This window comes from Ambystoma mexicanum, chromosome 5p (genome assembly GCF_040938575.1).
Source record: "Ambystoma mexicanum isolate Mex_15411 chromosome 5p, UKY_AmexF1_1, whole genome shotgun sequence".
Lineage (NCBI taxonomy): Eukaryota > Metazoa > Chordata > Amphibia > Caudata > Ambystomatidae > Ambystoma > Ambystoma mexicanum.
This window is the reverse complement of record NC_090930.1, coordinates 320,751,869-320,769,397: the sequence shown is the minus strand read 5'-3', so window position 1 is coordinate 320,769,397 and position 17,529 is coordinate 320,751,869. Positions and strand designations below refer to the sequence as shown.

The 17,529-nt window shown below is 45.0% G+C and overlaps 1 protein-coding gene across 2 annotated transcripts in view; it reads right to left on the bottom strand.

Moving 5' to 3' along the window:
- IDS (iduronate 2-sulfatase) overlaps positions 1 to 17,529 on the bottom strand; it is a 364,864-nt gene that overhangs the window by 148,429 nt on the left and 198,906 nt on the right. For both annotated transcript variants that reach the window (XM_069612759.1, XM_069612760.1), the window contains exon 6: positions 6,421 to 6,591. In XM_069612759.1, coding sequence (XP_069468860.1) covers positions 6,421 to 6,591 — 171 coding nt within the window. The remainder of the gene's footprint in view (positions 1 to 6,420; positions 6,592 to 17,529) is intronic.

The window sequence follows — 17,529 nt, the reverse complement described above, 5'->3', positions numbered from 1 at the left end:
CTTCTGGGGACGGGATCAGGTCAGTTCCACTGTAGCTCGTCTTGGGGTACACGGGGCACAGCAGCAAGGCACTCACAAAGCTAGTCACCACAGCATGGCGACAAAGGTACTGTGTATGCTCGGGTTTTGGCAGACTCTCCTAGTTGCTGACCTAGGATTGCTAGGTGTACAAAAGTCGTCAGGGGAGTGCTTTCTACCAAGAGCTTACGGTTCCCAAAGTCTCAAGTCCAGACTCGAGACGGTGGCAATTCCAGAGCAAAGGTCCCACACAAGCTAGCCAGTTCACTGGGCAGTCCAGGAATACTTCTGAAGGGGCTTTTTTGCAAGTTAAGCAGGAGGTGCTGAGAGTAGTTGGTCCCACTACTCCAAAGGGTCAAAGCGACCTTGCAGGCCTTCTGTGATCGATGAGAAACAGGGGCTCCGACGGGACAACAGCAGGGTCAGGGTGTCAAACCTTCCAGTGGGTCTCCAGCAGTTCCACAGATCTTTTCGGTTCAGGATACTTGGCTCCTTTACTAAATTTGGTGAGAATAACTGAGATCGACCTGTAATGGGTGTAGAGTGCTTTTTCTTATCCAAAGTTTGCTTTGTGTCAAAATGTAAAAGGGTAACCAATGGAAGATCTGCTCAAATTCAACCATCCCAGATGTGGACCAATCATGGACCATGGTGGTCCCAGTCATCCCAACACACCAGACAGCCTGGCACCCAGTATGTGCATTGGAACTAGACCAGCCCAGCCCACATCTGGGCATGCAGAAACCCACGAAAGCCTCAGCTTGCACAGGAGCCTGCATGACCAAATAAGATGCCTGGGCCATCTCAACCTGGGGAAGGCTAAGGGACAAAAAGGCCAAAGGACAGAACAAAGGACTTCGTGGCATGGATATTTTAGGCACTGGCCACCATCCTGGGCCAAACGCAGTAAACATGGTTTGGACCATTGAAGTCAAAATGCTTTGAAAAGTAACTGCTGCCACCAGCTACGGCCTGGGCACACTTTTACATTCACCACAATTCCTTTGTGGGCGTCTAGGGCCTTAAAAATAAAAGAACCCAGCACACTGTACTGGAAGGTACATTGTGCACCGATAAAAGGTTACCAAGAAATGGCAACAAAGTGAAAGATTAAGTGAAACAAAGTTTACCAGTACTGACAGTCTGAATGGCAGGTCAGTTTCCCCAGACGAGATAAGCAAAAGCCCACCGGAGTACAGCAAAAGGCTGGGCTCCACTGGTAAAAGTCAGGCTAGGATGGTCAGACAAAAGCTAAAAGGTTGGGGCGGGGGGGGGGGGTCAGAACTGGAGTGAAAATTACACAAATGGAAATATTTCCTAACAGATACTTGCAGCTCCAAGACAGAATTCCTACTCCTCACCAACACCGAACACCCAGACATACAGACCTGGCTATCAACCATGAACCCCGAGGGCTTCACACCCAAACTCCCTTGGGTTCCACAACAAACACGGACACAGCTTGGTATCAGAGCTCTGTCCTGTGGAAAGACAATGTCTTCCTCCCTTCAGACCACTTTAAATCCACCATTCAAGCACGGGTCCTATAACATCTGGATGGATGCAAAGCCTTCCTCAAAGGCCTCCTATCATCCTCCCTTGTGCCCAAGTGTCCTACACGCAGTCGCATGCCTCATCAAGGGTCTACGCAGATACGACCACCAAGTCACCATGGCCCTCAGACCTTCACTGGCTCCCACTGCACGCATGAATCCCCTTCGAGTCTTGCTGCATCATCTACAAATTGTCCTCAACTCACCAAGCTACCTCGTGGAGAAACTCAGCATTTCTGGTGGACAGCATCCACCAGAAGCCAGTACATGTGCAGACTTGAAATGCAAAAATGAAAGGACGAGAAAACAAGCCTTCTCCGACTATGTCCCAAGACTATGGAACCTCCCAGTCAGCATTAGACTCGCCCCGATACCAGGGTTCGAAAATTGATTCGATGAGCAGGAGCTAAAACCAGCTCCTTGGTGTTGGGCATTACCCTGTAGACAGGAGCTACCGCAGGGGAACCAGGAGCTACCAAATATTCTCCTTTAACATTTGGTATAATGGACCATTGTGCTAAAGTGTATATTAGATGTGCTCTAACTCTTCTTTAACATTTTCAAATACTCAAAGTCAATGTCACATTTACATGTTTGGAAATCACCAGTTGGCCCTAGGAGCCAAATTTTGCTTTCAAGTTATCCAGTCTACTGTGGTATAAGCAGGAGCTAAATAGCTCCTAGCGCCCCTAGATTTCGAACCCTGCCACATTCCTACAATTCAGAAAAGTCAAGACCCACCCTCTGTATCCTACCTCCCACTGTATAGCTGTTATGTTACCTCTGAAAGCGCTCTGTTGAGTATCTTTATTGTTGTATACCTCTAGAGCGCTCGGTTGATGCTCGAAAGCTAGGTCTGCACTCAAATAACATAATGCCACATAGAAAAATAATTAATTTGTAGACTTATTTTCCTGAACTCTTAACCCTTTAGGAGGCATTTGACAAATTGTTTCCAATACCAGGTGATTGATCTCTGGAGTGATTTGCATTGAGTTTATGCTATGCAGGACCCTGCACTTCTGGCAAGGTTTTAAGTACGACCAATCCACCAATTAAGAGTGAAGGGTATACTTAAGGAGTCCTAGCTATACTCTGCTGTAACATGCTAGATCAGGCAGTTGAGTGCTTGGGTAATGCCCATTAAGCTCATCACCTTCTCCACTTCACATCCCCACACACATTCACTTTTGTTAAATGCCACAAGCGCCATTTAGCTTAACATGCTTAACTTTCACCCCACAGAGAAATTCATAACTCATGATATAAGTCATTTATAAACACGCGTGTACACAAGTGTTTCTAGGCACGACAAGACAAGGGAGGGAAGACCGAGGGAGGACAAAACAAACAATATTACTAGGCCTTGTGTCATTCAGATCGTGCAAGTGCAAGAAGCAAACTGCAGAGGGGTGGGGGGGGTGAGGGGAAGTGCCAGGGGGAGTGAAGGTGGAAGTGAAATCAGGGCAGCGCGGCTCTGGGCACGTGCAAGGGGGCAGGGTACTCTAGGGTTCCAGATACAGCCCTTAAGTGTGTGGTAGGCCTGGAGGCAGTGCAAGGGCTACTGGTCAAAGGGGGCCTGGCAGCCAGTCAGCGGAGCATACAGGTTGGTCAGCAGAGGGGAGAGAGAAAGCAGAAGAGAAAGGTCTTGAGCCGTTTCCAGAACTTCAGGTGATCCGGCTCAAGTTTGAGTGGGGCAGGGAGGCCATTCCAGAGGGAGGCACCTGCAGAGGGGAGAGAGATCTACCCCCTACTCTCTGCCTAGAGAAGCATCTGACCATTAAGCCTTGTGGACGATACAGAGGGTCTTGAACTCGCTCCTTGCAGCCACCGGGAGCCAGTGGTGAGATTTCAGGGTTGAGAGATACGGTCCCTGGGCTCAAGTCCAAGGACAAGACTTGCAGTCATGTTCCGGATTAGTTCAGAGAGTAGAGCAAGGCAGATTGAGAAAGAGGCTGTTGCAGTAGTCCAAACCAGAGAGAAACAGGGCTCTGGAGACAGTGAGCTTCTGGGGAAAGCAAGTAAAGGCAGAATACCTCTGAGGAGGTGCAGCTGGTAGTGGGCCTCCTTGGCAACATCCGGGATGTGAGGAGAGAAGGAAAGAATTGAGTCTAAGATGACAGTTTCTTAGCCTCAGAGAAAGCCAAAGTAAGAGGGCCCAAGGAGGGCGTCCAGAGTGGGAGAGGGAAAGCGGGAGCCGGGGTCCCAATGACAAGGATCTCCTTCTTACTGGAATTAAGGCCGATAGTTGGAGGCACACCACTCCTGAATCGTGGATCGACAGTCAGGAATGACCGAGAGAGGAGGCCGAGGGTAGCCTAAATAAGAGCAGAGTCATCCTCATAACAGTTACAGGAGAAGGTAGAGATATGGTGGGCATAAGGGGCCCGAGTAGAGATTGAAGAGCCAGTGTGAGGTTCGAGCCCTGGGGAACACCACATATGTGGAGAGAGACAGAAAGAGGTGATGGAAAGCTGGACCTGGGAGGGTCAGTCAGGGAGGTGGTCAAACAAGCCAGACCATGATCTGGGATGCACAGCTTCTCAGAGACAATTGATCAGGACGGCATGATTAACCGTGTTGAAAGCAGAGGACAGATCCGGAAGGATGAGAACAGATTTAAAGTTACAATTGAGATCATATCTTTACGGGTGTTCAGGAGAGCAGTTACCATGCCTCTGTCAAGCCAGACTGATTGTCATGGAGACAACCAACGGATTTGATGTGGAGAGTAAGCTGGAAGATGGCTACCTTTTCCAGGTGTTTGCCTAGGAAAGGAGCGATAGAGATCTGACAGTAGTTAGCTGGACAGGAAGGATCGACAGAAAGCTTTTTCAGGAGGGTGTGCACAAGTGAAGTTCCAGTGACAAAAGCTTGATTGCAGAAATAGGCCAAGGCTGTTGCGAGGGTTCAAGCTGGTCCTTGAGGGTTCTGGAGGATCAGGGGAGCACCTGCTTGAACAACACTTCATAGATTGGACTAGTCTCGAAAACTCATCAGGAGTGGTCAGGGAGAAGGAAGAAAGGAGGAGGAGAGGGAGAGGCTGCCAGATGGGAGGAGGTGCCAAGAGAGGGAGAGGGAGGACAGGATGTCCTGAGTTTTAGTGGTGACATGAGAAGCCAGAGCTGTACAGAGGGCCTCAGAGGGAACAGGAGATGGAGACTGCAGAAGGAATTGTCAGCTCCTTGCAGATTTTAAACAGTTCTAAAAGGCCGCAGAGATGTGGGTTTGAATGTAGGCTCTCTTCTTGATCAGGACAGAGTCTGTATTGCCTTTGGAGCAGGCTGCCGGCCAGTTTGTCAGAGGATGCAGAGGATGCACCCAAAGCCCTCCACTTCCTCCCAGCCACCCTACACTTGCTTTTCAGGGTGGGGAGATCTGAGTCATACAAAGAGTTACACTTGGAGGTAGGCTTCAGACAGATTCTCATGACAGGGGCAAGAACATCCAGAGTGTTGGAGATAGAAATATGAAGGGTAGAGAGCTGTGTCAGGTTTGTTCGTCAACCGCAGGTGTAGGGGAGAAGAGAAAGAAGCAGCAAAGGCCTCCAATGGCACACGTTTCATGGGCAGAATGACAGAAGGTAGGTGGCAGTGCAGGGTCAGCTTTGCCTGGGGGACAGAGCTTCAGGCGAGAGGAGAACAGAAAGTGATAAGATCAAGAGAGGAGTGGTGAGAGGGTTCGCGAGGGGGATGTCTGAGGAGATGAGAACATCCAAGGTGTGCCAAGCAGAGTGGGTCAGACCAGAGGGTAAAATGGAAAGGGAGAGATTGTCGCAAAAGTTGCAGAACAGACCAGAGGTGGGATTGGAAGCATCCAGGTGGATGTTGAGGTCACTGAGAAGTTGAGAGGTAGAGGCGAGGAGAGGTCAGCCCATTCCAGGAGGAAGAGGGCGACCTGGCCAGGTGGCCTGCAGATGATGGCCAGAGGCGAGGAGAGTGCCTGCAGACCAGGATAGTCAAAGGAGTAGGCCTGTGCAGGAATGACAGCAGCGATAGACTGTGGAAAGATCAGAGTTACTCCGCCTCCAGGCCAGTTGGTTTTGGGTTCGGAGACGATCTTGTAACCTTGCGAGAGAAGTGTCAAAACTCGTGACAGAGCTGGCCGTGAACTATGTCTCAGAGAGAGCCAGGACATCCAAGTCAAGTTCTTCGAAGAGGTGGCAGATGTCAGAAGTGTTTGACAGCAGAGTGAGAATTGAAAGTAGCAATGTGGAGCAAGTTGCCACATTTGAGAGACTTCCATGGGGGGGTGCAAGCTTGAGTTGCAACCTGCAGAGGTAGTAGGGGGGCCCAGAGAGAGGGTAGTGGAGGTAGAAGGAGATGGCAAGGTAGCCAGAGGAAGCAGAGGGTGCCAGTGAGGTGACGGAAGGAGGAGGTGGCAGAGGAGCCAGATAGAAGGAAGGACGTTGATAAGACACAGGAGACGCCGATCAAAAAGGAGATTGAACTGAGGTCCCTGGACCAAGACCATGCCATTCCGATCGACATTAATGGTCTTGGAGGAGGGGAAGGAGACCAAGAGGACCTCGCACCAAGTGCCACCATTAATGGTAGAGGAGGAAAAAGGAGAGAACCAAGACCATATGAGGGGTCCAGGTCTGGATAGGGAACGACAAAAGGGAAGTTGGTAAGAGTGTTTGGAGGAAGCACTGAGCAAGGTAGAGTGAAAAACATTTTACACAGGTGCTCACAAAATTAAAACAGTAATCCGTGAAGACCAGTGCATAAAAGCTGGATTAACTGCAATCCGCAATCTTTAATCCAAAAATCCATAATACCATTTTTTCAATGAGTAAATCGTCACTTCTTGGTTTGCAACTTTACAAAGTTGCATAAAATAAACCTACCTGGAAATGTTTCGGAATGGGGCCATATGGGAAGCTGACATTCAGTGCCTGCACATCTTCACGCTCCCTAATGTCCATCCAAGGATTGTATGCAACAGGTGGCAAACCTTCAGGTATGTGTGGATCAGGAGCCAGTGTAAGGTTTTCCATAGGGTACAACTTTTTGTATTCCTTCAAGAAAAAAAAAAAAAAGAAAAAAAAAAGAAGGTCCCATTAAATGTTTGGATAGTAGACGAACGAGCATACACAATTTAGTCAAAGCATACAAGGAATGAGAGTTGCAGAAATTGGCTAATTTGTTAAATCTCCGAGCTCTCAGATCACACTTCAATGCAACGAACACAATCTAGTTCACAAATTCATGCAACACTATCTAGTTTTGATACTGTTTTAAATGGCCAAAAGAGGTAAACAAAAAGGTGAACATCTATTTGCATTGTACCTGTAACAACCTGCAGTGATGTTTGCACGCCAGAAAATAAAAAAACATGTATATACATACACATTATATCTATATAGGACAGTGACCCCTTAGCAGTTAGATCTACTTGTGTTACATTTATGCATGTCACACCTACGTGAACTAAGTGTGCACGTATCCAATGTATGCACTGCACACTTTTCCAACTCATCCGCTATGTACACTTTATATAACAAGACATTTAACAATTCCTTTGAACACCCGATTTTAAGGGGTCTTATTTTGTATGGACTAGTGTGGTGTTAAACATTGCCTTTCTAAAATTGCCAACATTGTGGATAGAAATAAAGTGGGAACCATTCCAGAGAGAAGGGTAGTTGGCAGTGTTTGTTTTCAGTTCACGCACAAACAATTTTGGCAAACCTTTTGTTAAAGCCATAAATCGCAAGCCTTCGGCAAACTAGAGCTCCTCCAACGTCATTCGCAACCCAGTACTAAGTTAATTCTTTGCATTCGGTCCCTTTTAGTTTGTTTTTCAAGCTCAAATTTCAACAGTATGGCAACATGTACTACAACGCAAAAAACCTGGTCGGACTGAGATAGTATAACACATTCAAACATGGATACAGAAAAATAAATCATTAAAATGAGCTAGATCGAGTTGCTTTACATTGGATTGTCTATCTGTATTTTAAATTTAGAAGTTATCCTTCGTCCATTGCCATTTACAATTCTTGTAGGATAAGCTGCAGCAGACCCAAGACACTATTGGCAAAATGGATAGAGTGCCGTCTTAAAATGTCTGCCACGCCCGTTCCAACAGAGCACCGCATCACCCTGGAGGCCTGCCTACCTCCTGATTGGATGTGCCTTGCATTTCCACACCCAGGCCCTGGGAGCCTGCTGGTGACACTGGCCTCCATTAAAGGCCCACTTCTAAGGCCAAGTGTGGAGTTCCCCCGTCTGAAGTCCGCCCTATCCAATTCATACCGCAGTGCAAGTCATTCTCGGCTACTGCTTTCCACCCACAGGCCTCTACCGACTACGACAGCCTAATGCTTGAACCACCAAGGTGCTCCCCGTGTACGCCGATTCCGTCTTCCATATTGAGCGCACGGACACTCGCAAACCATCACAACTCTGCCCTCTCAATGCCATGCTTCGACTTCGAGATAACAGCAGGTGCTACACCACTTCTACTGTCTATTCCGGGCACGCCAACTCATAAGTAAACTCTACCCTTCAGACGCATGCAATAATCAAGCAGGCAGCCCCTCTGGTAAACAACTGTCTAGGCATTGTCTAGGGCCCGACAGACAGGCACACCCATCTGCTTGCACTTTCCAACAAGCTGCACATAATCCTACCAGCAGCTAAGACAATCCCGCACACCAAGTCTCCTCACCATGCCTGGTTCATGCCAGACTACAAAGACTCAGTGCTACCACCCACTGGAAATAAGTAACTGACATACTGAGACATTCAACAAACACTACCTGCTCGACTACATTTAATAGAACTACCACACTGCCATCAGCACTCCCTTCCACACTAACAACCTCAGTCAGAGCAGCTTTGGTAAATGCTAGGTCTATCCCAGCACATCCCTCGACATAGCTGACCTCATCAAAAACAACCATCTCGACCCATTAGCAATATCTAAAACCAGGCTCCAAGCCTCAACCGGCCTTAACCATAGTTACCCCACACAGCTACACCATACTCAGCAAAGAGACTAGACAGAGACGAAAGGGCAGCCATCATTGCCAAAGAGACCTTAAATCTCAGAGAAACTGTCAACACCACCTTCCTGACTGGCGAAATTCTATCAACTAAACTGAAGTTATCCCATACCTCCACCAAAACCCACCCCTCTCCTACTTCCATCGCAACAAGCTCACGCAACATTAACAATTCTAGTATCCCCCCCCCCTATTTTAAGAGCAAGTCACTCCCCAGTCACCCTCCAACCAACAGTCTGCCTTAGCAGAACTGTACAACTGGGTGTCCACTCATGCAATTAATACTGTACCTCCTCAAACTACAAAAACCTAAACCTACAGCACACTGCAACTCTTGGTTTACCCCCAATCTCAAAGCACTTAGTCTGCTCAAACAGGGAAGCCGAGTCAAAGTGGAACAAACACCCAACCACCAAGTCCTTCTTACATGCTTCTAGTATTTATAAAAAGTCATCTTTCTGAAAAAAGTTTAACCTACAATGCTAGAATAGAGAACCCGAGTTCAAGCAAGGAGCTTTTCTCCATTCTACGCAAGCTCTAATCACTTACCCCTACCTCCATCTAACTTCACGTCGGACCTAGACTGGTGCACCAACATCCAACAGGCACTGACACAAAACTGACACCCTACAGAAAAAGATCCTCACCAAAAAAGTCGCTCTAACATCTCACTACCAACACTTCAAGCACCTGAAGCCCAATCCAGCCCACAACACATTGTCACTTTTTAGCTTCAACCCACTCACTGAAACCGATGTCCTAGAAACAGTTAAAGGTTTCAAACCTTTGCACTGCCAAGGCACCATTTGTCCCACAACAGTCAAAGATTGTGCTGGCACACTAGGCCCAATTTATCGGCTGCCTTATCAATGCCTCCTCCTCTTGCACTGTACCTACCAGCATGGGTCCTTCCCGAACTCGACACGGACCTGCAAGGGCTCTTACTGCCGCTCAGCGAGTCTACAACAGAGCGGACTTCCTTCGCGGGCACACAGAAGTTGCCTGACCCAAAACAGTGATCTTTCAATTGATTGGGCTAGCGCTCCTAAGCCCGCCTCTGACTCCAACTCCTTCAATTTCAAAAACAGCATGTGCAGCGCGCGCGCACATGGAAGTACAGGAAAGTACACTGTTAGCTGTTGGAAAAGACTTCCCTGGACTTGTTTGCTGACACGGACTCGACACAGACCTGCAAGGGCTCTTACTGCCACTCAGTGAGGCTACAACAGAGCAGACGTCCTTCGCAGGCACACGGAAGTTGCCTGACCCAAAACAGTGATGTAAATATGGAAATTGACTTTGAGTAATTATGTTCTGTGCTTCATTAACCCCCCACTGTACACGCTAAACTTTACCACTCACTTAATTTCAGCTTTCAATTGATTGGGCCAGCGCTCCCAAGCCCGCCTCTGACTCCACCCCCTTCAATTTCAAAAACAGTGTGCAGCACACCCGCACACAGAAGTACAGGAAAGTACGCGGTTAGCTGCTTCGTGATAGGTAATGGATGCTCTGTACTTGCCCGACTATATTCTGATCCTGCCCTGTGGATGGATTAGATGAAACTTGAATTGGTTTATTAGCAGAAAAATTGCACGGTGAGTTGTTTCCCTTGCTTTATTTTTGCACCGTGACCCTTCAAAATCTCGTTTGATCACGTGCACGTATGTTTGAGAACGTCTTTATTCCATCAAGCTAGAATTGTCAGCCAGTAATCCATCCTCATTAATTTGACCTCGAATTTCTAATTCTTGGAATTTCTACGATATTTTTCGGTCATGGCTGCTGGACTGCGTAATAAATGTAATGAACTAGGTACTATGGCACTTACATCTTCCAGTATCAATTCGCTGTTTGTCGTGGACGTACATCCCATTTTGAACCTGCTGTCCTGGAAGCACTGACCTCAGGTACTCCTGGGGAGGTCAATGCTTGTCCAAATTTGCCACCACATGTGGTTATGATTCATGCGAATGAAATGAGTTTATCATCGACTCCTTGTTCTGCATTCCCTCTTGGTTATAGGAACACTAACAGCCCCGCAGCCTTGCCGCCAGACGAAGTATACAGAAGCTGTTCTGAAGTCCCTTTGTCCAATATACCTTCCAATAACCAGCACGATCTTATCATAAAAAGTATGGTTGCCCTAGATGACCAGGTGTCTCGTGCTATAGGCACATTAACTCTGCTCGTCTATGGCCCTTCAAAAAAAGACTCACATGGTACATTCAAATACTATGATCAAAGTTTTGTAAATGAGCCTGATAGAGTAAGCCACCAGGATATTAAGTATGAATTACCACCACCGCGCCTCTCACATTCCTCTGATTCGGCAGATGCCTTTATTAGGCCATCCCAAAGTGACCACTTGGGGGGGGGTCCTACTAACACTGGTGAGAAAGACCTGCGATCTCCTTGTACTTTTCCAGTGATCATTAAAATACTTGATCTACTGGATAAGGGTCATGATTTGACCCACTTAGAACTGAAGGAGGTAAAAGGTACTTTGCATCATCTATGTTCCCAAATGGACAAGATAGAAGGGTTAATTATCGCCACTGACACTTTACGAGCCGTTAACAGTCAGTTTACTCACTCTGCCCCTGTCCAACTTGAAAAAGGTACTCAATCCTGTGATGAAGCAGGTTCTCTTACCACCCAGCCGCCAGGAATCCCCATTGCCCCTTTGCCGTGCAATTGCACTTGTGAAATAAAAGAACTCAAAGCTTCAGTAGAGGCAATGAATCTCACAATGACCTCCCAATTAGCCAAGCTAGTTCTTCCAGCTGATTGTCTGGATAGTCCTTCGACTTTGGTGAAGGTACTCAATGAACAGCAGCTGAAGGAACAGGAATGTTCCAACTCTGAAGAGAATTTCTCTTTCATGTCACGCCGTGCAAAAAAGTTGCACTTAAGAGCAATGAAAAGAAATGCTAAGAGGAGAAAGGGATCTATGGCTAAAAAATCCACCAACAACGTGGTCAATTATTCTGTACCATTGAGACATGATGGCTCTAGGATTTCCGAACAAGAAACGGTGATAGTAATTTCTGATGAGGAAAGTATTGACTTACAGAAACTTTCAAAGGAAAGTCAGGAGGCACTTATACCGACCCCAAGAATAAAACTAAAAACGCAATCAAAAAACAAAAAGATCGAACCCACTTCTAAAAAACTAATGGAATCTGTGAAACTGACAAATACTAAGCTTGCCCCTGCTGATCCCTCTGCCAAAAGCGCTCTGGTCACTTCCAAATCAAGAGAAAGCGGAATAGAGGTTAAAGTAAATGAAGAGACGTCACTTCCAAATCTGAAATTAAACTTGAATAGCTATTTTCCGATTTCGGGAAGAAGCTGTACGACTAGAAAAGAGGTCATTCTCGAACAATCCATCTCCAATAATGACTTAAAAATCATTAATGACTCCAACGCGCTTATGAGAAAATCATATAGTGCGGCGGGCACCAAATTACCATGCTGCCCAGCGACCTCTTTGGGGAAAAAACAAGACTGGTAATAGCCATTCTTCAAACATGGTAAACGGGAAGGGCAAAGTTTCACAATTAGAATTTGAATCTGATCAATGTAATGCTAAATCTTACACTTGGTAAGGATAAGACTCTTGTTAGACAATGAGTCGAAATTTGGACAGCCTGTCTCACCTAAAAAGAATAACACCGTTGATAATTAGGTGGTAAAAACTACTTTCGCCCCCAACCGTATTTCCATACATGGCCCCGCACTTCGTAGATCTGTTACTGAGATCAACACCAAGGACCTCGTGAAGTCCCATCAGGACACTCGAAATTTTGAAAAAAGCTCTTGAGGAGGGGCTTGTTGAGTGTTGAAACACTAATGAAGGTGCTACCTACCCTGCCACCGAAGATGATCAGAGAGGAAATATTGCCGCCCCCTCGAATGGAACAAAAGCCCTGTGAACTCTCATCATGAAATACTTGAAATTTTGACAAAAAGCTTTATATGATGGTGCTCTGAACGTTGAACCTCAAAAAAATGTGTTACAAGCATCCGCATTGCAGACGGTAAAGGTAGAAGCTACGCTTCCCTTACGAATTGAAAAATAAATCTCGAGAATCCACCCGAGGCAGTCAACAAACTCTACCTTGTTGGCCTTGAGGGTAATAGGAACTTGACTGCTGGGAAGCGCATCAATCGATCTTTTATCTTGTCTTTTTTCACACATTCCTCAATTGAGAATGGTTAAATCGGACGACATCTTGAGTGTTTCCATAGCCCAGATTGACAACTGTAGAGCTATAGGTTATCTGAGCTCCGAAACCATCTTGAAGTTTCTTTGGTTTAACCGTGATGAGCTCAAAAATCAAGGACTAAATTTATCCACTTTTGAATTGGAATCAACAGCCAATTCTTTCTTAGCTTACATTGACCCTGCCGTTGCTGTGAAAGCGGAGAGTGGCGAGCTTACTCAAAAAACTAATGGTAGCGTCGATGGAGATTTGCATGCACCATTAGCCCATGTAGCCATAGCAAAAAGTATTCCATGGCTTGAACCAATGATTACTGCCATCCTGGGATCTAAAATATCACCCATCACCTCATAGCATTCTGAAAACAATCTTCTCAAGGTTCTCATGGAATACCTGCGGCTATGCTAATTTCATGGGTTGGCATGCATCACATTGTTAGAGAACCAACCAACGATTTTAATATTACAGGAGACAATGAAATTGACCTCATTTTCCATACCAGGGTTTTCTACTTCTCGTAAGCTTCCAAAGAGGTCCCTCTTAGGTCGACCAAGTGGTGGCCTTGTAATTGCTATCAATAACTGTCAATTTACAGTCAAAGTGGGCATGGGAATCAGCAAGCCTTCTGGGTGTACTAGTGGAGAATTACCCTTCAATCTTAATCATTTCTCTATACTGGAATCCTGCCGGTATCTCGATTGATGCAATGCTGGATGAACTCGATGACTGTTTAAGAAACATATCCAGTAAATATCAACCTTTAGAAATCATCGGTGGTGACTTCAATTGTGACTGTAGGGACCTGAGTGAGTGTGGATCACTAAAACCTTCCTATCTATCACGTGGTAGGGGTGCGAAATTTAGAGAGTTACTAAGAGATTGGGATATGGATATGGTTGCAAGTAACGATATGAAGTCCCAAATTACATGGTCCCGAGGATCCAAGTCATCGACGATTGACTTCATATTTGTTACTCGTACCCTTTTCCGCTCTCATTTCATCATTGAAATGCAGTTGCATACCATCTAGTGACCACGCACAGATTTCCTGTAAATTGAAATTGGAATGTAGACTATTATTCATTGAGCCAGCCTTGGCACTAGTAGAAATCGACTGTCCTCAAATTTCCATTAGATGGAGTCGGGGTTTGTGCCAGCAATTTGTTAAGCATGTATATCACAAAATAGGATCAATCGGTCCTCCTCACAATGAAATTGAATGCTCTTTGATTAAATGCTACTCTGAGGTGATTAACAATGCTCTTTTCATTTTTAGCATAAGAGCTATTAAGGAGTGACCACCATCACCCGTTTGACTCCACTTGTAAACTTCTAAAAAGAGAGAAAAATAACTTAAAACTTCAGGCCTAGGAGCAATGCACTGTCGGACTATGCGGTTGCAAATTCTGAAGGTATTTAAGCGGAATCTTAAACATGCTCGTATCCTCAAATATAATAGAGAGAATTGTGACCTTATAAGAGCTTTATTACCACATGATACTAGAACAATATGGCGTACGATCAAAAGAGACAATAAAAGCATTCCACTGGCCACATCTTTCTGTACAGTATGGTGTGATTATATAACAGCGAAATTCCACATTTCAGCAAGAATGGTCACTGGAAGACCTTAAATGGGCAATTTCAAAAATATCCTATTCTAAATCAGCAGGCCCGGATGGCCTCCCTCCATGTCTTTATAAAGCTGATCCCTAGGTTTCGGATGAGAATCCTGAAAATTAAATTCAAATTCATTATTAGTACCGTCATATCCCCCCTTCATGGACTTCAGCGAACACTGTTCCAATATTCAAAAAGGGCGATCTTCTCTCCCACAGAATTACATGCCAATCTCTGATACGGACGTGAAATTGTTCGCAATTCTTCTCTTACATGACCTTGAAAAATGTATCGAGGAAAACAACCTCTACTCGAAACACCAAACAGGTTTTAGGAAGGGCATGAGCACCTCTCTGAATGCTGCCATCATGTCGCATTTAATCGCTGGCACCAAAGGAAAGAATTCTTATTCCGTATATATAGCCATGATAGATAAGTCATCAGCTTTTGATAACGTGGTACGAAACCTCTTGTAGAATAAAATGAGGACCATGGGTATTTGACAGTATTACTTTATTGGTTCATTAAACTCCATACTAATACTTCCTATAAAATAAAAATGTCTGCAGACGGAAGAACTGACCCTATGAGTACATTCATTGGCCTTAAGCAAGGCTGCAATTTAGCGGCAACTTTCTTCAATTTATATCTTTCTGACCTTGATAAGGAATGGGATCATAGCAATCTGTTCTCTGTTAAAATGGGCTCATTATGGATAAAATGGATTGCGTTTGCAGATGATATAGTGTCTGACCCTACGCCGGCCAGGTTGCAAACAAAGCTATTGCTTTTTGAAGAATTTGCAGTTGCACACAATTTGACTCCAAATCCTGCAAAAACGGCCATTTTGAAATTTGGCACTAAGCAAAATAGTAAGGGATACCAATGGGAGATTATGAAAACTCAAATCCCATGCACCTCCAATGCGATCTACTTGGGTTACAATCTCTCTGCTCAAAATTCAATTAAAGCATGGACAGATTTGATTAAAAATAAGTCACGCCGCCCATTATCCCAACTAAAAAGGATTTATTCAAAATACTGTACATTTTCATTAATCCACACGATTGATTTTTTGACGTTAAAAATAGAAAGTGTCCTTTTGTATTCCATGGACATGTGCCTAAGCGATATGAGTGCAATCCTGGACTCCACACAGGGTTAATTGATCAAATCTGCTATGCATCTCCCAATGAACATACCAAATGCAGTAATACGCCATGAGTTTGGGTTGGTTGCACTATCTGCACGCTGGAAATGGCGCCAACTACCTGGTTATGTAAAAATTCACTTTCAACCTAAAAACTCTTTATATGAAGATCTGAAAAGTATGTTGGACTATTCTACTTCAGCCTCCTTTAACAAATATCATCTTAGTATGCAACATCTCTTGAACTCTTTATGCATTACTATTGAAGATGTGTATCAGCGTCTGGGTTTTGCAAAAAAGAAGCTCTTTGAGAAAGAATGGCTGTTCACAATAGAAAGAATATCCACTTTACAAAATGTACAAAGCGTATGTGCTTTTCTTAAACAAAACATTCCCATGTTTGATCATGTTGTATTATTTCCATGTAACCATACCAGACAAGCGTACATATGGTACAGACTGAATTTCTATCATACTAGAGAAAACTGCTAATTGGATCAATAAAGGGGAACCTAATGTAACGAAATGTCGCTCCCCCCCCCATGTAAAGAGCCGATTGAGTCCGATCTTATTCTTGAATGCCCACACTTTAAATCAATGAGGACCAATCGACTCATGAAATTTGTAAATATTAATTTTGAAGATTGTCTGCAATCGCTTTGGGTACGTATGATGCAAGGCACACATAAACCCCTGATATTTGAATTGGTTAGCCTGTGTAAGCATATTGAAAAAGAGCTTAGTTTTTAAGAATTAGAGAATATAAAGTGTCAGACGTGATATCCTCCATTTCAAACTGTGTTATAATAAGATGTAAAGTTTATCTGCTGTAAATGAAATATTTTATTGACTTTTTAAATTTAGATTTGTAAAGGTTCTACAATTTTTTAATTGAACCAAAAACAAAAAAATAAAATAAAAACACACCCTAGATCCATCTATCCCAGCAAAGTACCGTCCTATAACCACGGTCCGCTTCCTTCTAAGATACTGAACCACGCAGCCCACCTGCAGATCCAGGCCTTCCTCGAAGCCAACCATCTCCTGGTGTCACGCCAATCAGGCTTCCGACCTGGATATGGTACTGAATCTGCCCTGCTAGATCTTATGAACCAACTGGATGCTATTAAAGATTCTGGCCATTTAGCCCTACTTCGGCTATTCGACGTATTGGCGGCATTTGACTTGGTCGATACCAAATCTTATGCAGTCACCTTGCATCAGCAACCCACTTTTCGCCGAATGCCATCAAATGGATCAACTCCTTCCTGTCAGAGAGAACTTATCAGCATCAGCCCTTCCAGCCCCTGTCACATGCGGTGTCCTGCAAGGATCCTGTGTGCCCCCCCAACTGTGTGCAACATATTCACAACAACTCTGACCTGCTTGACCATTAAGGAACGTCCTACACAAACTTCGTGGACACCGATCCTTCACCTCAAAGGCAATTACGAAATTGACTCAAACAATCTTGAATCACTCTACCACATCTTCCAAACTTGAATGGCCTCCAACCACTTATGTCTGAACGACGTGAAGACTGATATCCTTCTGATTGGCTCACAACACACTCTTCGCAAGCTAGACTCATCATACAAGTCCTCCATTATGGATGAAAACACCACCAAGCCTCAAACAATATCAAAACCTTGGGAGTTTATCTGGACTCTGCAGTATCATTCTCACAATTTAATGCAATCGCCTGTTCAGCAGCGTACACTTCTAAGCTGATTAATGGAAGCAGGCTGTTCCTTAACACCGAACGCTACATCACTATTGCTTGGGCTCTGGTAAGTTCATGACTTCACTGCAAAGCCCTCTACACAGGCTCCTTCGCCCGCAAAACTCGTCCAAAACAGCGCCATCAGGGCTGCCCTCAACATTCCTAAATGCGACCATATATCTGCTGCTAGGAGCGTCCATTGCACTTGGCTCTGTAGCTGTAAC